The 21309-nt window shown below is 35.7% G+C and overlaps 1 protein-coding gene across 4 annotated transcripts in view; it reads left to right on the top strand.

Annotated features, from left to right (window-relative positions):
• CPEB4 (cytoplasmic polyadenylation element binding protein 4) overlaps window positions 1–20576 on the top strand; it is a 61240-nt gene extending 40664 nt beyond the window's left edge. For 2 of the 4 annotated variants that reach the window (XM_073889800.1, XM_073889796.1), the window contains 7 exons: window positions 4844–4867; window positions 6569–6742; window positions 10094–10183; window positions 10565–10683; window positions 12318–12432; window positions 13525–13706; window positions 16159–20576. In XM_073889800.1, the coding sequence (XP_073745901.1) occupies window positions 4844–4867; window positions 6569–6742; window positions 10094–10183; window positions 10565–10683; window positions 12318–12432; window positions 13525–13706; window positions 16159–16386 (932 nt within the window). In that variant the 3' untranslated portion in view covers window positions 16387–20576. The remainder of the gene's footprint in view (window positions 1–4843; window positions 4868–6568; window positions 6743–10093; window positions 10184–10564; window positions 10684–12317; window positions 12433–13524; window positions 13707–16158) is intronic. The other 2 variants (XM_025867021.2, XM_025867019.2) reach the window with 1 other exon arrangement.
• The last annotated feature ends 733 nt before the right edge of the window (window positions 20577–21309 follow it).

The raw sequence follows: 21309 nt of genomic DNA, 5'->3' as shown, positions 1-21309 counted from the left end.
GGAAGATTGTTTGCTTAAACGTTGGGGGTGGTACACAGAAATCTATGAACGGGGGGGAGGGTATAATTTACCCATGAGAAATGTAGATTATAGTCACTTACTGAAAATGTATATAGTGTGGATCTAGTTGCTACAATAAGGAGGATGTTGACAGATGCCTTCACAAAAAAGATACTATGGAAACATATTGTAAATTCTAAAGTGCTCTGCAGTTGTTAGCCTTCGAATAGTAATGAAAAGCTGAGTAATTATTGAAGGCAACCTCAGAATATAGACACAGGAGTTTACTTTTGCGGAAAGGAAAAAATTACTACTTACTGAACATCTGACTGTGTGGTCATCATGTATACATAGGGTATCTTTTGTTATTCTCTGATCAGCTCTCCATTTTTAAAAAACTGAAGGTTAGGGACGTAGAGAAACTAGAGTCCCATTCTTTGCCCTTTTTTTCCTAAGATAGCTCTTTACAAATAATATCTTAGTCTCATCTTTATTGTATCTTATTGACATTCTTTGAATATTGTACCACCAAGTTAGTATAAACACAAGCCAATGTGACATATGAAATCTTAACCACTAGGCATATATTTAAAATAATTTTGTGACAGTGAGTCAGTCCATTACATTATGGGTTGATTTATAAGATCATTTAACAAAAAATAAATAAATAAATAAATAAAATGAGTCTTTGCATCTTTGTTGAATTGTATGCCCTGGTCTTTATGATGGTTGTCTGCTTTTTGGTTCTATCATCTTTATTCTTTTGTTAACAGATTAATTCCTTTTAGCTTCCAGTCTTTGACTTACATCTTTTTAAATGATTTACTAATTTAAGTAATTCCCTTACATACTTTTTTTTTAGTCCTACTGAAAAAATCAGTTATTTGATAACATCTTTTAATCTGAGCCCTCTCCCCTTGTTTTTTTCCAAATAGAATTGCTGTCTGCTTTCTCAGCTTGGGGGCAATGAGAGGTAGATGGAGGGCCTGAGGTGGGCCAGAGTAGCCTGAGTATGGGCAGTCTTTCATTGCCTACTAAAATCTAGTAATATCTTATTCATCTTCTTTACAAAGATGATTAGGTCTTCTCATGTAGGAAAGGATGTTTTTCTTTAATATACCATTTGTTTGTTTTTAACATAAGTACCAAGAAGAAAACAAAAAAGGGTCTGTGAACAAGTGTAGTAATATAGTTAATGTAAATAGTACAGAAGGGGGTAAATCAAGAAGTGAAATCCTTCTTTCTTTCCCCATGTCAGTTTTTCTCTCTAAAGGTTCTTGTGGTTGTTTCTAGAAAAAAATTTTACGCATATTCCCACATACCTGCTTGTATTTTCTTTATTTCTACATGTACACAATAAGAATCATACAGTACACACATAGAAAACTCATGGAAACTACATCTTAGAGAGCTTTAGATATCAGCACATGAATATGTGCCACTCTTTTTTGTTTTTTTTAAAGGTTTTATTTATTTGAGAGAGAGAATGAGAGAGAGAGAGAGAGAGAGCACATGAGAGGGGGGAGGGTCAGAGGGAGAAACAGACTCCCTGCTGAGCAGGGAGCCCATGCGGGACTCGATCCCGGGACTCCAGGATCATGACCTGAGCCGAAGGCAGTCGCTTAACCAGCTGAGCCACCCAGGTGCCCCTATATGTGCCACTCTTAAAATGGCTGCATGCTAGGTATTTACTTCTTATGATTGTATCGCTGTTATGGATACTTTATTTCTTTTTGATTATAACAAATGTTATAACAAGTGAGAAAATGATATTTTCTAAGAAAAAGTCTCCATTTTTATAATGAAATATATATAGATATAATGTATTTTTTAAAAAGATTTGAAAAGTCTTTCTGTACCTTCTTTGCAAATCTAGTCTCCCAGAGTAGTAAAATGTTTTACTAGAGGGAATTTAATGGTGAATATAGGACATTTGTAAGCAATCCTATGAAGACATTTTGGGAAAATAAAGTGCTTTTCAATAGCTCTAATAGCAACATGTATCCAGAAATTATAAAAATTTATAGCTAGAATATTTCCAGTCTATTAGAACATTCTTGAATCATGTTAGTACTGAATATGAAGTTATCGAGGACCTTATAAGTAAAAACTAAGAAATAAAAATAAAAGATAAATGTATAAATAGTAGTCATTTTAAATCCTATGGGTACTAGAAGATTTGTATTCAATAGCAGCTTGCATTTTAAAAATCTTTTTAACAGTGTACTCTTTGGTGATTAAAGGAAAGATCTGGGCAGAGTTTATTTCAGCCAACTTAGCTAGAAGTTTTCCGAAATGTAGATTTCTTTAAACATATTTAAAATGAATTATTTTTTTTTAACTTGCCACTTCCTTGGATGTTTCAGAACCATCAAATAATATGCAACAGTTGATAATCATGAGATTGAAAATCTGTCTGACATTTTCCTCAGTAAAGTGGTAAAGATCTGTGTTACAAGTATGGCATCATAATAATCTTAAGCCAAGTATAATTTGAAATAGTTGGGAAAAAGGTGCTTAGTACATCTTTCACGTGTAGGGTGAGGGGCACTATTTACCATTTTGTTACTGTCTGGGTTCTGATTACATAGGTATGTTCATGTTACCAGAAATTCATTGAATTCTGTACTTACGCTTTGTGTACTTTTCTGTATACATGTCATGTCAAAATCTACACTGAAAATAATGTATAGTTATTAACAGCATTATAATAAGTAGAAGTAAAAAAATTAAACACTCTCATTTTCTATGTTTCAGAATATCATTGTTTTTAATTTTTAATACCAATTTATATTAATTTCCCTTTCTGATTTGGCAGATTTTATGGTTGTAAGCATTGTACACCTATAACTTATTTTCTCTCAATGTGGGAAAACATTTCTAGGTAGTTTTCAGAATTTAACCATGAATTCTCTTAGATTAACCAGCTTAATTATGTGGTACAAGATCAAAGTTTGAAAGAACATATTTAAAGAATTTGAGATTTGATTTTTGCCTTTAATCTGTAGTACTTACTATTCCTGAAACTGTAGTTATTTTTGATAAATGGAAGCTGTGAGAGTTTTATGTTAATTTTGTAGCTTTTAAAAGTCTCTGTTCTTTCCAAATATCTTTTTTCTTGGAAATCTAAGCAGCATCAATCAACTTTTTAAGATTGACAGAACCAAAATTTTCAAATCATTTATTTTCCCAAACTCCCTTATCATTGAAGCAGTCATAGGAATAGAATGTTCTTAAGCATCTGTTTTTATGATATCTTTGTCTTTTTAGCCTATGTCAGGTTGACTGAGAAAATACCTGCCCCCCCCCACCCCAAATTTAAGACCTCTAGCAAAGTGAAATCCTAGCTGAGGGAGATTTTATGTGGTTTTAATCCATTTGTTCAAGTACTTTGGTGAAATTCAGTGTATCTAGTAATGGAAGAAATGTATTTTGGCATAAGACAATTTCATTTTGGAAAATATGCACATGGTACTTCCAAGTTACAACTCAGTTATAACTGAGTTATACATATTGAGCATTTATGTAGTGGGCTAAGAATGAAAACCCTGACCAGTCTGTATAATGACTTCTTAAAGGTGCTACACCTTCTAACTCAGGAATCTTTCCCAGCTACCTATTTGAACACTTCTCTCTAGTCAAGCCCTCGCTTGTTCCGTATGCTTCTGTTCTAGGCATCTTTCCCTGAACATTATAGCAACCCTATTTGCTGTGTTGCCAGGCCTGCAATGCCCTTTCTCTGTTTTTTCCTTAAGGTCTCAAATGCTATCCCATCTCCTCCTCAAATGCCACACCCCCCTCTCTGATTCTTTAATCGGAGCCATTTGCTTCTCCTCCTCTGTTCTTGTTGTACCTAACACATAACTACAATAGCAATAAAAATAGGTATGCTGCATTGTCATTACTTGCTTACGTGGCTGTCTGGCATTTAAGGTTGCTAGTTCCGTTGTAGTCAGGGCCATGTGCTGTTTATCCATAGTCCCTAGCAAGACAGGCATTTAAGCAATGTTTGTTGAATAGGATTAAGGTAATTGGACAAGCTGGGCTTATAAGTGCCAGTTTTGTTTCAGGGAAGACATTTTCTCAAAAGTTTCTTGATTTAAAGTTTATACTACCATTTCCCAAGTATTCAGGGAAATACATATTATATTATATTATATTATATTATATTATATTATATTCTTTTCTTTTCTTTTTTCTTTTCTTTTCTTTTCTTTTTTTTTTCTTAGCTGTAACCTACTTGGCAATAAAATGCCAGACCTTATACTTTTCAGCATTTGGGACATGGTGGAAAATTTGACAAGGGACAAGAAACTTCCTTTGGCTAAAAGGAAATTTATAAGTTGCCTAAAGATTTCATTTGTTATGATTTTCTTTATTAGGGATTAATCATAAAGCCATGGTGTAAAATTGCTGTTTATCCTGTACTGGTGAAAAAGTCATGAATTAAATATTGAAATATTTACTGAATTGCTAGTTAGCAGGGAATTTTGGGAGCATTTAAGATCAGTGTGGTAGGAATTGGTTTAGATCATGTTACATATTACCTGAGTGTCGTACTAGTCTGGATCCTGAGTGACATGACAGTTACAGCCAACTACTTATCTTACCACAAGTAAAATTCAGTACAGCTTTACAGTGTCCTTGAAGAACTTAAAAAAAAAAAAAGCGTGCATTAAATTGACCTCTCACCATCCAAATTCCTTGTTTTTGAGACATTTACTAGGAAATGAGGAACATAGCCAATTTTTTTTTTCAGGTTCAAAAGCTGGTAGATGAAATCACAGTTGATTCTTTTGACAATGTTTGAAAGGTTGTTTTTTTTTTCTCATTTGACATGCAGCAAGGACATATGGGCGAAGGAGAGGTAACATTATTGTTTCTAACTTTTGAACGTACCAGTTGTATTTGGAGAGGACCTAAGTTTGCTCAATTTCTTACCCTTGTGTGGAAGGTGGGGAGGGGGAAATGCGACATAGCTTTGATCCGTACATACTTTGTATGTCATAGTTAAGATTATAGACTTTCTAATTTGAAGGAGTCAGAATGGTAGGATCTGGATTCGAATCAATAATGTCCTGTATTATAAACTCAACTTACTTATATCTGAAGATTTATTTCACCTTTTTCTTTTCTGAAAGGAATTTCTTGGAAGAAAAAAATTAAGGATCTTTAAAAAGGAAAATATAGTGTGACTTGATTATATTGGAAGCTCAGTTATACTTGAATACCTTATGTCTATTTTTTTCTACTAGGTTAGCCTAATACATTTGGTTTAAAATGAGATTAGCTAAATAAGTGACTACTCCTGTAAATTTCAAACATTGGGGGAAAAAGCTCTAGAAATTTTAGAGAATTTTAAAGAATCATTTCCTAGAGGTGCCTGAATAAACCTTATTTTTGCCGCCTGTCATAGCTTTGCCTTTTTACAAGCAAGTAAATTAGATAGTCAAATAGCTCAACTTTCGAATGTAAGTGACTTTTAAAAATTATTTAGGAAAAAACCTCCAATTTTATAGTCCTTTTTTATCTTCATTATATAACTAGAGTTTTGTAGGGTAAATTCATAATAAATATACTATTACTTGGGTTTAGTTAGGAAAGCTGCAAGGAAGACAAGTGTGGCAACAAAGACATTGGAATGTTTCAGTAAAGGAAGAGCACTGAACCTACATTTCTATCGGATCCATTAACAAACTCCTTATGTAGTACCTAGAAGTAAATTGGCCAGCCCGACAAGTGACGAAACAGTGCTTGAAAGATTCTGGTTTTTTGTAGCTCCGTGTTTTGCTTATGATTTCCAAAGTTCATATTTTGTTGTCAGGTAAACACGGGAATAATATTAACCACATTGGCATCTCTGGTCTTTTCTGCTTATATATTCTGTATGATAGGATTTTCAAACAGCAAACTTCATGATGACTTTTTAGAATTAGATAGCTCTAGTGGCAGCTGCTAATTACTCAACTAAAAAAAAAATAAATCTTTAGCATGCCTAAAAATCTTAAATTCTTTAATACTAGGCAGTGAAGTTGGATAACAGCCATCAATGGGTTTTGGTTATATCCCATTAAGGTAAACCAAGATGAGTGCTCACTTTAAAAATGGACTTGTTCATTTTAAGGACAGTCTTAGAGGAAATTGGGTAGGCTATATTATTTTGTGTTTTAAAAAAATTTAAGTGATCTAGCATCTGATAGTCGAATCTAATCCTTAGTGTACATGTCTAGGCTGCCTGTGGCCCTGGGGCCCTGCCAAGGCAATGCAGTCTACTGCCAACAGCTTTCAAAAGAGTGCTCCCTCCTCCTGTACTTCCGTTTCACCTCACTGAAGTTTCTGGATCCCAGGGGGATAGTTGAGCAGCCTTCTATTTAACCGTGTACTTTCTCTCTGACTCCACTAAGACTTCAAAGTGATGGGAATTCAAGAGCATATCTAAGTGATTCGCTATTCAGTGAGAAAAATAAAAGCCATTTTATTGAATCTGCTGTTTTCCTTGTTTCTTGTGTAAGATCAGCAATGGCAAGGAACATTTGTTGTTAGCTTTTTTTCCTGCTTTCTATTCCAGGTCAGTCTTCACTGTTTCCAATGGAAGATGGATTCTTGGATGATGGCCGTGGGGATCAACCTCTTCATAGTGGCCTGGGTTCACCTCACTGCTTCACTCACCAGAATGGAGAAAGAGTGGAACGATATTCTCGCAAGGTGTTTGTGGGCGGATTACCTCCTGACATCGATGAAGGTATATTTACAAAGAACTGCTAATTGTACAGTGCCTGGACTGTGGCACATAGTAGCTAACTCATAGATAGTGGTTGCTGTTATTCTAATAACAATCTTATCTGGCTCCAGGTATTCAGTTTTGATTGCATTGTTCTCTTGTCCTGTCTTTCTATCCTGGCATATAAGATTAGTTTACAACAGAAAGGGCGCAGGACTTCGGGAACCAGCTGAAGCAAGTGATTAGACTAAATGAAAAGAGTACCTCTCGTTGGGAAACCCATCTCAGGGGTTCTGTTGTGGGCAAACATAGTGCTTACTGCATTTTTGTCTGTGTGTGGTGCCTTGGCCAGATATGTTTTCCTGTTTGTTTCCTACCTGCTCCAGAAATGTAGTTAATTAAAAATTTGAAATCTTAGATTAAGGATGAATTTTTGAAAAATAAGCCCTAAAGTTGTACCACAAGAAAGGGAATCTTAAGAGTTTTATCATTTTCTGAGTATTTTTTCACTTGCCAAATATTTACAGGCTTTTTAAAAGTCACACACTGTTCTTAGGTTTGTTTACAGTATAACCAAGATAGAAAGTCTTTGTGTGCATAGAGTTTCAATTCTAGTAGGGGAAGGCAGATAAAAAGTGTGTAATCATGCAAGAAAATATCAGAGAGTAAGTATTGAAAAGAAAATAGCGTGATATTGTACTGTTTTGTGATATGATTCAGGGTATCTTCTTAGATTAGGTGGTTTAGGAAAGCCTCTTTTTTCTTTTTATTTAATTAATTAATTAATTTATTTATTTATTTATTTATTTTTAAGTAGGCTCCATGCCAAGTGTGGAGCCCAATGCAGGGCTTGAACTCATAACCCTGAGATCAAGACCTGAGCTGATATCAAGAGTTGGATGTTTAACTGACTGAGCCACCCAGGTGCCCCAAAGAAATACTCTTTAAAGGAAGTGATATTTGAGCTGAGATCTGCCTTAGGAGCCAGCCAAAGGTTTAGAGGTCTTTAAAGAATCTTTAAAGATTAGTTGTTCAATATTTTCTGCATCTGTGGGCCTAAGTGACCCTAGTTCAAGTTCAGACTAAAACTCAAGTAGCAGACCATGTAGCAACCGTATATCCTTAGTGGTGGTGGTGGTGGTGGTAGTGGTTTCCCTAATCTCTTTTGTCTTGGTTTCCTAAATGGAAATGGCAATAAACCAATTAATGTTATGGAGAATAGAATCGTTTTCTCTAAAACTCTATAAGGTCTAATAGTAAGGTTTTAATAACTTCCAATTTAGACTGAGATTAAATATATTGAGTCACTTCATTTTCCTTAAGATGGGCAATCTTTTGGAAGGTTGAGACAAAGTTTTCAAAAAGCCAAAGATTGAAATAAACACAGTTCTCTTTTGTTTTGTTTTGTTTAATCTATGAAAAATTGTCTTGGGTGGAAGCTGTGTTGGGATTTCAGGCTAGACCGAATCAGTCTTCATCCCGCTCTCAGAGGACCTAGCTTTCCAAAGTGTTCATCCTGGGCTGACCATGTGGTCACAATATTGGCCTCTCTAATAAGCTCCTGGGTGTGGCCTGCTCTTTTCTTTACCTGGAATTCTCATTTTCCTTAGTATTGTGGATTCTTGTTTTTTTGACCCTTGAAAGTCAAGTCTTTAGCCCAGATGGTGTTTAATGAATGAATTATTTGCTTACATACAAAAAGAGAGCAAAGAGTGAATTTTATCTGACCTTGCCTGGAATAAACTCCTTCTGGCCCAGATAGTCTATATCTTTTTGGAAAATTACTGAGCAATCTTAAATGTGCAATTTCTAAAATTCTTAGGAGCACAGATAAATATGACTAGTTTGGCAAAGGAGATGGTTTAAACTGAGCAAAATTAATGGGAATTATGATAATTATCAAGCATGTTGATAAATCAGTAGCAATTTAAGTAGACAGACCTTTCTACTATAATGTAAAATATGTATTCCTGAGAATAGTGTGTTCTGTAGAATTATACACTAAAGATTATAAGGTTTCTGGGGAAATAGGGAAGCAAATAATTCAGAACCCAATGACCTTTGTGCCGGAAGCACTAACAAAAAGAGAATTAATACCTTGAAAATAACTTGGACAATTCAGGCAAGTAGCTCAATGTAGTTAGAAGCTGCCTCAAGGAATACTGAAAATGCACAAAACCAACAGAGCAGAAATGCTGGCTTGCAGGCTTGGAGGCAGCACAGATGTAATCAGACCTCTGAGCACCTGAGAAAGTGCACACTCCCAGGAGATGAGAGCCCTGCAAGGTTGGGAGTGTGCCTCTCTAGCAAGAGAGCCCTGGTTGCTGTGCTCTTTTTTTATTTCCTTATAAGAGAGTAGGAGGGCTCCTGCCTGCATATCAGACAAGCGAGGGGCTTTTTCTCTTCCTGGTGAAGGTTTAATTCTACTACCAGTATGCTAGCTCACCTTGCCCAGGAACAATCATTTGCGAACCAGTACAACTTCCAGATTATAGTGATTTCATTCCTCTCTTCACCAGTCTGTCTTCATGAGCTAAATGGTACTGCAGAAACAGGCAGCATAGCAGAGCAGACTGTACTGTTTTCACAATCTGGAGGAGAGGAAAACAGTTCTGCCGGCTTGGAATTTGAACACATCCCCCATCTCTTCTTTTCCTCTGTCCTGCCCTCCTCCCAGGTCTTATCTATACATGCTTACCTACTCTTTCCAGAAGCTCTTTGGAAATTTATTTTCCTGTTGTCTACTCATGAGTCTGGTCATGAGGAAATGGTACGGGCTGGGAGTCATCTTACAGAACAAATGGCCTCTATACTTCTAGGACTGTCAAAGATGTAAAAGATAGGAAAGAATGAGAAGCTGTTCCCAAAGTGAAGAATACAGATACCCTATAGGGACAGAACATCTAAGTGTATCGTGTGTTCTGGATAGGATTCTGGATCAGAAAGGGGAAAAGAGATACTATTGGGATAGTTTGAAATTTGGATGGAGTCTGTGAATTGGGGAGTAATATTGTATGAATATTGATTTCCTGATTGGGAAGGTTACATGGTAGTACATGAGGAAATGACCTTGCTTTGAGCAGGTGCCAGTGGTTGTATTTCTGGGTTATAGAGCGTCACGTTAGGAAAAAAAAAGGTAGGTAGGTAGATAGGTTGATTCATGCATACATAGAGATAGAAAGAAGGAAGAAGTGGAAGGCAAATGTGTAAAATAGTAACAGTTGGGGGAATCTAGATGAAGGGGCTACAGGAGTTCTTTGTATTGTTCTTGTAAATAGTAGATTTGAAACTGTTTTTTTCTAAACTACTTCCCCAAAATGATTATAGAAATATTTACATTTACTTGTTTTGCTTTGCTTTGTTGTTCATTAGATGAGATCACAGCTAGTTTTCGTCGCTTTGGCCCTTTGATTGTGGATTGGCCTCATAAGGCAGAGAGCAAATCCTATTTTCCTCCTAAAGGTAATTCTCAAGATTCAATATACGTGTACAGTGTATCCTTATATTGTTTAATGTTTAGCCTTTTCATAAAAGTTTACCTTTGCTGTAAGATTTTCCATTGTTAAACTTATATTTTCCCAAATGCATCTTTAAATTTATACCTAATACATACTTTCAGTGCAAATTTAATTTTACTTTAAAAGATGTTTCAAGATAACAAACTGAACTTAATGTTGATACTATCAGACTTTGCGTAGGAAGATTTAAGTTTTCTTAATTTTTTTTTTTTTACTCTTTTTCCCTTCCTTAGTTTCAGCTTATACTTCCTTTCTGTTGAAGAATTAAAAAAAAAATTTAGGGAACAAATAAGTCTTTTTTTTTTTTTTTTTTCCTTTTTATCAGGCTATGCATTCCTGCTCTTTCAAGATGAAAGCTCTGTTCAGGCTCTGATTGATGCATGTATTGAAGAAGATGGAAAACTCTACCTGTGTGTGTCAAGTCCCACTATCAAAGATAAACCAGTGAGTGCTGTCTAACATGAAAATAGCTTCTTGTTTTTGCCTTCATATCTGCTTTGTTTGGAAACCCACAGACATCTTGATGTATCTGTTAATTGGTGTTTGTTATCCACTTACAAACTACTGTTGTTGCCAACCTCATAATGTTGACATTCTATATTATTTACACACATTATTTTGACATTGAATTTTTTTGTTAATTAAAATAGTGGTAAGTCTTTACCATTAAAAGATTTAACTTGATAATGCATTTGATAAAGATAAAGTAGCTGAATTTCCTCTGAATAATAGAACTCAAAAATCACAAATAGATATTTGTCTGTCTCCTTCCTCTCTTTGTTCAAGATTTTGCCCAATACTATCCTTAACTTTTTGCACATGGTACTCTCCCAAAGTAAAATGAATTATGTATATACAGAAATGTGCATGGCCTACTGTTTTTTCTTTTTGAAAAAGTTTATATCATAAAATTTAGTCTTTAGGAATAGTAGCAACTGGCCTATTTGGACGAATCTGGCAAATTAACAGTTTATTATCACTCAGCCAGATCTAGTAATGGGGTACAGTTCAGAATGGAGGTGCCTATGGGTTCAGCTCAAGCAATAGCATTTTAATGGAGCTCCTCTTGGTATCTTGGGATTGCCTAAGTCCGGAACACTTTTCCCAGAATTCCCATGGCCTAAATTCTTTATACTTGACTTATGTTCCCTTGCAGTCCCCATAGGTATTTGAATTTGGGACCTCTGGCTTAGGACTTTGTTGATGTGCATATTAGGAATATCCTACTATGAACCCATCCATAGCCTTTGGTGTGGGCATTTCTAACAATTAATAAATGCAAACAATAAAAATAAGGTACACGATTCTTAGTTGACTAAAGCAGTGGACACATTGAAGTGTTTTTTTTTTTTTTAGATTTTATTTATTTATTTGAGAGAGAGAGAATGAGAGAGAACACGAGAGGGAAGAGGGTCAGAGCGAGAAGCAGACTCCCTGCTGAGCAGGGAGCCCGATGTGGGACTCGATCCCGGGACTCCAGGATCATGACCTGAGCTGAAGGCAGTTGCTTAACCAACTGAGCCACCCAGGCGCCCCACATTGAAGTGTTTTATCATAAGTTTACTGCAAATATATACATTTTTACTTGGAAATGCTTTTTGAAATAATGCAACAGATTTGTTAGGATCAGGAGTAGTTTGTGTTTGTAGGATTGGACACACAATCCTAGTTTACTTAGCACTGTATTCTGATCAACATCAAATACTGTACTAACTTACATGATGTGGATATTGGGGGGTTGGGGAGGATAGAAGCCCAAATAATTTGAGAAGTAGCTGATTGACTTACCAGTAATTAAGGAAATGTTAGTGATTTAGCTTATAATAGATAATAAAAATCGAACTTTCCACTTTGGTTCACTTAAAAATGGTTCACTTAAAAAATCATTTGGTTTACTCTTAAAAATGAAATGAAGGGTTGGGCTATGCTATATGTAAGTCTTCTAATTTTACAGCTTTATTGATTTATAATGATGTGGATTATTGTTTCTCTTAAAATACTCTGCAATAATTTTTAACTTATTTTCTCATAAATTATCTGCATTAAAAATGAGACATTTCGGTTTGTCTGCTCTCTAGGTACAGATTCGGCCTTGGAATCTCAGTGACAGTGACTTTGTGATGGATGGTTCACAGCCTCTTGACCCACGAAAAACTATATTTGTTGGTGGTGTTCCTCGACCATTACGAGCTGGTATGATGAAACAAACAGAAATGCCCCATTTACCCTTCAGCATAAGAAATACCTTATAAAGGTTATTAGGAAAATTCTCCAGGAGCATTTGAGTTAATGTCCAAGAGCGAGAGTTTTAGAGTCAAAGTATCTGATTTTGAATTCATGTGCTCTGCTCCCAGTTAATAGTAGAATGATGTTGGACAAATTATTTTCCCTCATTTTCAATTTCCTCATCAGTCAAATGGAGTAATAAGTGTATCTGCTTCATATAGAATTGTTCTGAGGATTAAGTGGGAAAAAGTGGTGCCAAGTGCTGTGGGTGGTGTTAGTGAGCATCATTCTCATCATCATCTGGAAAAACCCTTCGAGAGTAGATTGTATGTCAAGAATTTCAGGGTTTGTTTCCCATGCCCGCATTTGCTTACCAGGTATCTACTGAGCTCCGAAATATAGTAGGGTTCTCAGCAGTGCATCATATTTTTAAGAGTAGTATTTACAGGAGAAATTTCATCCCCAACTTCAAGTAAAATGAGGTTTATTGGTGTAAGTGAGGAAGAAAAACATAAAATGGACAAGAATGCTGTTTCAGAATTGTAACATTTCATGGAGAACACGATACATTCATTATTTCAGGTTTTTATATAAAAAATTGGTGAATAGCTAGACTGTAGGGAAAGGTAACAAGGATTTGATGATGATAATGTGGAAGGACCTCCACACAAAGTCTGCCAATCAATTTTCTAGTGTTCACATGATTGTTTATATTAAGCAATACATTATTAACTGTAAATATATGGTGTCAACATGGTATAGAAGCAGACAGACCAGGGTGCCAAGCCCAGCACTATCACTTAACCATCTGTGCCTCGATTTCCCCAGGAAATTACTACCTACTTCCTAGGGTTGTTTGTGAAGATTAAAAGAGAACATACATGAAGCACCCAGCAGAGCACCTGCCCTTACTTAAAAGATTAAAGATTAATGATTGATTTAGTAATTATTATAAGGATATGAGCTCAGAATACAGATGAACTGCTTTAGATGAAACCTTTGGTGAACTAGATGGATTTTCCTGATTTCACATACCCTCTTTGCTCCTTTTTCATTTAGTGGAGCTTGCCATGATAATGGATCGTCTGTACGGAGGTGTGTGCTATGCTGGCATTGATACCGACCCTGAGCTGAAATACCCAAAAGGAGCTGGGCGAGTTGCCTTCTCTAATCAACAGAGTTACATAGCTGCTATCAGTGCCCGCTTTGTTCAGCTGCAGCATGGAGAGATAGATAAACGGGTAAGTCGTAGATTATGTTCCAGAAAGTTCTAGAAATGGCCCTCTCAGTGTGTCATTACCAAGATTGGAATGGGGGGATTTTATATGACAGTAAAATTGGCAGCTGACAGTTATGCCTCTAGGACCAATTAGATGTATGCTTTGTAATACATCTAAGGATTCCTACGAATTTTTTCTATCCCTTCGTGTTTTGAGTAGCCTAACCAGAACGCTGTATCAATTTCCTCGGGGCAATTTAATCTCCTAAGCTATCGCCTCCGTTCATTCATTTATTCAGTTAGTCAATCATTCAGTAAATATCATTATATCAAGTACAAACATCAATGCCCTTGAGATCTCCTGACCTTTTTTTTTTTGATCATGAATACCTCAGTAAGCCCTATTTTTCCAGTGTACTGTGTAACAAGTGACTGAATAAATTCACTTGTAGGACTGCATATCTTGGCAATATTTCATTGTAACAAATTAAGTAGAAGTCATAATCTTTTTATTTGTAGTGTATTCTACCACCTGAAATTAGGTAGTAATTAGCATTATTTTCAGCACTTTAAATTCCTCTTTGTTGGTTTAGCTTCCCAATTAAAAAGCTGGAGAAAACCTCAGAGATAGTGTTCTCCTCTGTTTTCTAAGGTACTGTATTTGAAACTCTGTGTTCCATTGTCCATCTTATTTCTTTGCACTCACAGATTTATTTCTTATCTTTGTGTTTCATGCATTCGACCAACGTTTTAGCCTCTAGGACAAGAAGTCCCTGTCCTCAGGAGTTTATGTTCTGATAGATATAAGTGTGTCTTATACCACTGATACTACTCAAAGTGTGGCCTGGGTATCGACTGCCGGCAGCCAATGGTTACTAGCTTGTGGTGAGATAGGAATTTACACCAGAATGTGAATCAGCTACATTAGTAAGCATAATGTTTAGTTCAGCTGACTTGTTTTTTTTTCCCCCTCGTAGAAAGACTCTCTTGATGAAAGAAGCAATGCGTTGATTTATATTCTGGTGTCAGCTCCTTATTTCATGGGAGACTGGCACTTTAATTAGGACTGACTTAGGTATCAACACTCTGAGGCATTGTGCTCAAAAAAGTCCTTATTGATTGATTGTATTGTGCTGTTCTCAATTCATTATGTAGAAACTATCAAGTCAGTAGTGGTTTACACTTACTGCTTATGTTTCATTTCATGTTTATGCTACTTCAATGTCAGTATAAAATATAAGATTATAGTGGATATCATACTATATTGTGAATCTATAAAAAGAAAGGTATAGATTCTATTATAAACACAGAGGAAGAAGGCAAGACAAGTTGCAGTATACATTAACAAGCCCACTTGTTTTTTATTCACACTAAAAAATACCTACATCTGTGTAAGCAGGGTCCTCTGCCTCGCTGCTTCATCCCAACAAAGGTGTCAGAGGTGTAAGGTTAGTCATTGGAAATGCAGACTTCATTTGTGTTCCTCTGCGATCAAATCTTTGACCAGTGTTCTTGCCACTCGGTAGATGTTATGGAATGGCCTCAGGGCCAGAAGGCTGATGCTCTAGTTTTGTCTGCTCTTCCTGTCTTCATGTCCCTCGTCTTGTTCACAGCTAACCCTTGTCAGGATTCCTTGTCAGAACTAGATAGCACCAGTGGTAGTGATAGCCTGGTATAGGGGAATTTAACCATGAATCTCTCCAGGGGTAAAAGTAACCTACTCTTTTCTCACTGGTGAATTAATAGCCAGATTATTTTTAGTGCTTGAGAGACCCAAATGACAGGTTGGCCTATTGAACACTGGAACAGACCCAGTTTTATAAATTCACCTCTGACTTTTAGACTGAAGTCAACCATTCTTACTGACAAAGAACAAAGCAAGGTTTTAGGTTGTGAGGACTGTGGCTGAATCTTGTTTTCTCAGAGTTCTGAGTTTGTGGTTATAACCCAAGATGTGTACACTGTAAATAGAAACCCTGACCCAGGCTTTATTACAACTTAGAAGCTCATGACGCAGAAGCCACGCATCTTCCCTCTGATGTGAATATTGAAGCGCTGTTTTGTGGAACTGGGAAGCCCTTAATTGGTTTGTTTACATTATAATTCCACATATGACAAAAATCCAGATCCACTAAATAAGTGATGATCTGGGCCTATAAATACTCTTCTGTGGGTTTAATCTCATAATGTTCTAAACAGTTGGCTTCCCTTTGTGATTTCTGGTAGAATCGCATTTTCCTTTGAAAAGTGGCTTTTTCATAAAACAGAAACGTAAGATGATGGGTGTAAAAACCTTCCCAGGTTCTTAGAAGATGGATTCTCTTAATTCCAATGAAAGAGATACTGACCCTTGTTTTTGGGCACCCTGGCATAGATTCACTCAGACAGTGGACGGAAACGTACGCACCGTAGTCAGAGTTGCCTGGGCCATTCATGAAAAAATGTGAACCCATTTCTTTTCTTTTTAATTGCAGGTGGAAGTTAAGCCATATGTCTTGGATGATCAGCTGTGTGATGAATGTCAGGGGGCCCGTTGTGGGGGAAAATTTGCTCCATTTTTCTGTGCTAATGTTACCTGTCTGCAGTATTACTGTGAATATTGCTGGGCTGCTATTCATTCTCGTGCTGGCAGGGAATTCCACAAGCCCCTGGTGAAGGAAGGCGGTGACCGTCCGCGACATATTTCATTCCGCTGGAACTAAAGGGTAACTACAGTGCTCGTTTTCAGGCCTCAGAATAAGTGCACTCTTCTGTTAATTCTGACCCCTTCCTCAACCTCTTCACGCCGGCATGTCCTTTTGTAGCAGCCCGTAACTTAACAATAGTATAATGCAAAGAATGACCTATAATATAGGCGTTTTGTAGATTCTTGTGTCACTGGAAACAATATGTAAGAACTCCTTTTTCATATTGCCATCATGTTGCGTGGAAGTTTTGTTCTCTTGTTTTGCTGGAGACCAAGAGGATCCAAACTTCCTGTAACATTTTCTTAGAGGAGAAAGAGAAATATTAAAAGAGAAATGAAACAATAGAGTATTTTGGGTTTTTAAGTAAATTATTGTTAATAATATAACATATAAGAATACTTTTATGAAAATTAACCACGCACCAAGAACACTATCAGTCTGTCCTGACACAGTTTTTCCCCCAGAGAAGTGCTTTTGCCTTTTCCTTTCTCTCTTTCTTTTTTGCCTCTCTTTTTTCCCCTCCCCCCTTTTTTATTCATTTCACAGCAGTGGAGGAAGTTAACAATTATTAACAGGAAAGAGCATGTTAAAGCAAACACAAATGCATGAGCAAGATTGAAGCAGCATTAGAACAAAAATTGTAAGGGTTTAGAGGCCGAATAGAATTTCATGACGCCTCAGAGTTCCTACTACATCAGACAAAAAATAAGTAGGCAGAGCTAGGTTTATTTTCTCTCCAACCATTTTTAAAACTAGAATGTAAAAATTGGGTAAATTTACTACTGAGGGGAGTGCACTTACTTCTTTTTAAACTTCCTTATCTGGTCACAGCCCCAGGAAACCTACCAAAGCTAGAATTAATGACAACTGGTGGGAAAACTAGCATTTCCTCTCCTGAAGAACAAATGTATAAATTTTATTTTTGATGTTATGTATAAACTCTCTATCCTAATTTACTAACACTCATCAGGTGTCAGCCTTTGCTCCATTTTGACGTTCAAAAACAAGACAGAACAGAACGGACCTAGAGATACCTCAAGGATATCGTTTTTGATTTTGTGTTATAGTACAATTGTAGCCAAAACTGGAAAACAAAACCAATATACAAATTGGCTGTTGATTGGCTTACTTTTAGATTTAAAGTTACTTTGGGTATCCTGTAATTTAGTTGTAACATAGAAAATGAAAAAAAAAAAGTTAAAAAAAAAGTTAAGTAGTTGCAAAGTGTTTTGCACTGTTGAACTAAGTAACTGTGTAAATCTGTGCAAAGGTACGTATGTTTATCTTACTCTTCCTATAAAATAAAATAACATTACCATTTCAGAACTTAGCATGGGACATAGTCAGTGTTTGAAGTGCCAACTTCATCAAGTAATGCATGCTTTATTATAAATAAAATTCTAGCTTTGAAAGGCGTTATTATGTGTTGAACAGTATGCTTCAGGAGTAAATTTAAAATAGTCTCTTGAAGCCCTGGTCATGGAAGTAACTTATTTTAATTGACATTCTCTTATCAAATGCCCTACCCACCATTAAAAGGATTTTTACCAGTGTGCAAAACATTAAGAAAAAAAAAAATCTAATGGCAATCTTGCTAGTTGTGCTACCTAACAGTACCATCTTGGATCCTTCAAAACCAAAGACTTGCCCCAGCACTAAGGTGGAACCACCTGGCTGATGACCCCTACTGATTATCGTTAGGAAAAGCAGTCCTTTATTTTTAATACAGGCTTTAATGAACTATATACCTGTTAAGTTCCAAAGGTCAAAATGGAGGCATATGCTGTCTAATGGTCAAACACAGAAAGGGAGCTGCTTTTAAAGAATTCCCTACAAATATTGAAAGCAGTCATGCGAATGGAGGGTGCTCTTGTGTAGCTGGTCAGGGACTTTTTTTTCTTTTCTCCTGAACTACATAATTCTAATCAAAATGTTCATTTGCCTCTTTTTATTCTTTTAAATGCTTGTAGGTGGCTTGGGGTGTGCTATTGTGCTGTTCCTACTCAGTAAACAGGTGTGATGAGTTAACAAGAAATAACACTGTTTGAGAACTAGCTTTGAATAATTTTTCCCTTTGTACATGACCTGCTGAATTTCGGTACAGTGTTTTTGTAGCTAACTTATTTTGTCATGCACATAATGTATATTTGTTATGCACTACTTTTGTATATCTTGTTTTTCCAACAGTGAACATTTTTAGGCACACTTTTCACTGACGGGATATCTCTTTATGCAATACCTCAATTTTTCATATTGCAAAGAGTAGCTTTTTGTACTTTTATTACTGAGAGATCTTCATATACTTCATTTTTTAATATAAATAATTTTAATAAATTTTATTTTCTTATATTCTGCTTTTTATACATTTCAGTGCTCTGCATACATTTTAAATTATGAATGTTGTGCACTGGCAATGCTATTTTAGAGTCTGCAGAGAAGAGAAAGCATGTTGCTTAAACATCCTTCCCCAGCACCAGCTATTGGTGTACCTATAACTTAAGAAATAGTTTATGTAAAGTCACAAATTAATGAAGAAAATTCGCATGAAAATGACAGATAACACTGTAGTTCCTAAAAAGAAAAAAAAATTAAATGCATAAGCATAGGGTAGAAATTTAAAATAACAAAATTGTCTACAGCTTCTTACTAAGTTTTTAAAATTATTCATAACGCAGACATTCTTGGTGAATGTTTAGCCATTTTTAATATTAATAAATTGATGTTAAGTGTTCGATTCAGAGATGTCTGCTCTTTTAATTATAGATAAAGAAAAAAAATAGCCTGCCGTGGGACAGGTGTGTAATGTTAGTATGCATGACTAATGTAAGAAATTGTTATTCTACTAATATTTACTTGTGATTGTGTGACAAGCGTGTTTACAGATTATTTGGTTACACTTCAATTTACAGGGCATAAACAATTATTATCTATTACTCTGAACTTTATTGATTACATGTCCTTCAGATTACATGGGATTGTAGTTGGGAGTTACCATGTAACTCAAAACATAATTAACATGTAATTAGTTTACAGATTTTAGGGTATCACTTCAATTTACCAAGCATGTAGTTCTAGCGCACTAGCATGGCACCGGCCATGTACTTACAATGTAGTTACAGAGTAATTACATGGTTATTTTTGCAATGTAAAATAAAGTGTTTCTGATTATTTTCTATGTAAAGGAACCCTCTCCCTTCCCCTTCGGGCCCCACGCTTTGGTATAATATATATACTTCTCCATACACAGACCTCTGCAGAATGCAAAATAAAACTTGCAGTGAATGAATTTAGCATTTTATGAGAGTGCTGTTGGAAAGACTTGATAATTCACCCCTTTTGTTTTGAAGAGTTGAATCTTCTGTTAAAAGGTGATTTAAAACTTGAATGTGATGAATTGTGGCAAGTTAACTTCAAGTTATGTGCAATACTTATTTCAAACTTTTGAAAGATCTTTGCAGTGTAATTCTTTGTTTTTAATTGCAGACATTTAAAAATGTCATTTTCTACTGTTAAGAGTAATCCTCTTTCTTGCTGGTGTTTCTAAAGAAAAGAATCAGAAATCAATCTTTCTACTAATGTAAATTTGAGATTATTTTTAAAAATGGAATAAAAGAGGTTTTGGTCATTTGCTTTATTTTATTATCTTATTTTAAAGCTACTGTGATTGATAGCATTGTAAGAATTGGGACAATATTGTATTCAACTGTTTTATTTTTTATATTTTTAAAATTTAAAGTATAATTAGTTTTTATAATTTTCATCAGATTTTTGTTATATTTTTTGGAAGTGAAACTTTTAGCAAGTGGGTGTCTAGTTTTTACTAATCCCTAATGTTTTTTTTTCCAGTGTATTGCTCATATTATCAGAAGGAAAAGTTATTTAAGTATGTCAGTTAATTGTACTACTTGGCTGAATTTCCATATAGTTTTTACTGTGTATGGGGAGGTTGTAGTATTTATTATAGCATTTTGAATAAGGGTAATTCATTTTTTATTAAAGTCATTTTCACGTTAAGTTCCTATTTTTGTATGTTCTACTCTTAAGTTATATAACACAGTTCCTTTTTTAAAAGAGTTCATTTGTTGAAGTGCTAGTGGAAAATTAATGTTATTAAATAGTTTGCAAATGACTATTTATACCAGTATGCATATAATTTTTAAATATTTGTAATGTGAGATGTTGAATGAATAAAACTTTTAACTCAGCTTTCTTTTAATATACTTATTTATTGTGGACATAAATAGATTATGCTTCCATGATTAGGAATGGATCATTAAAAAGGTATGAGGTATATACTCTTGGGTCAAGGCAGGACAAACTGATACGAAAAGATGTCCAGTCGTACGGGTACTATAGTGGCAAGTGTGCATTGCTTATGTAAGTTTATAAGTATCGATGGGTTGTTGTCTTTGATCGGCACTATTTGTTCGCATACTGCCCTGCGGAGTCTTTTTTTTTTTCTTTTTGCCTTCAGTATGTGTGTGAGGCCTCAGTCAGGATCCGAGCTTAAGGCCAAGTCAACTGCTTAAGGCCAAATGTCCAACAAAAGTAAGGGAACATGTGTCTTCACAGAGAAGGTCACTATCTGGGAAGTTTAGTTTGGGGGTCTTTGCCAACGAAGAGCCTTGATTTTTGGCCACCGTACAAGAGGATCATGGCCAACAAGTCTTGACTTTCAACCCCCAGTTCCTCCCGAGATCCTAACATCATAGGAGACGGCCTCAGGGATAATAATCTCTATAGCATGTGAATTGAAAGTACTGTCTTTGATCTGGCCCATTAATCATGTGCACTACCGAGTACTGTGATGTATTAGTATTTACATTTTAATTCTTTTTTTAAAGATTTTATTCATTCATTTATTTGAGAGCGAGAAAGAGAGAGAGAGAGAGCATGAGGAGGGGAGGGTCAAAGGGAGAAGCAGACTCCCCGCCGAGC

Source organism: Callorhinus ursinus, unplaced genomic scaffold (assembly GCF_003265705.2).
Source record: "Callorhinus ursinus isolate GAN/ISIS: 27379988/994484 unplaced genomic scaffold, GSC_fseal_2.0 scaffold3, whole genome shotgun sequence".
Classification (NCBI taxonomy): Eukaryota; Metazoa; Chordata; class Mammalia; order Carnivora; family Otariidae; genus Callorhinus; species Callorhinus ursinus.
The sequence above is the reverse complement of the archived record's forward strand: the minus strand, read 5'-3'. Positions and strand labels throughout refer to the sequence as shown.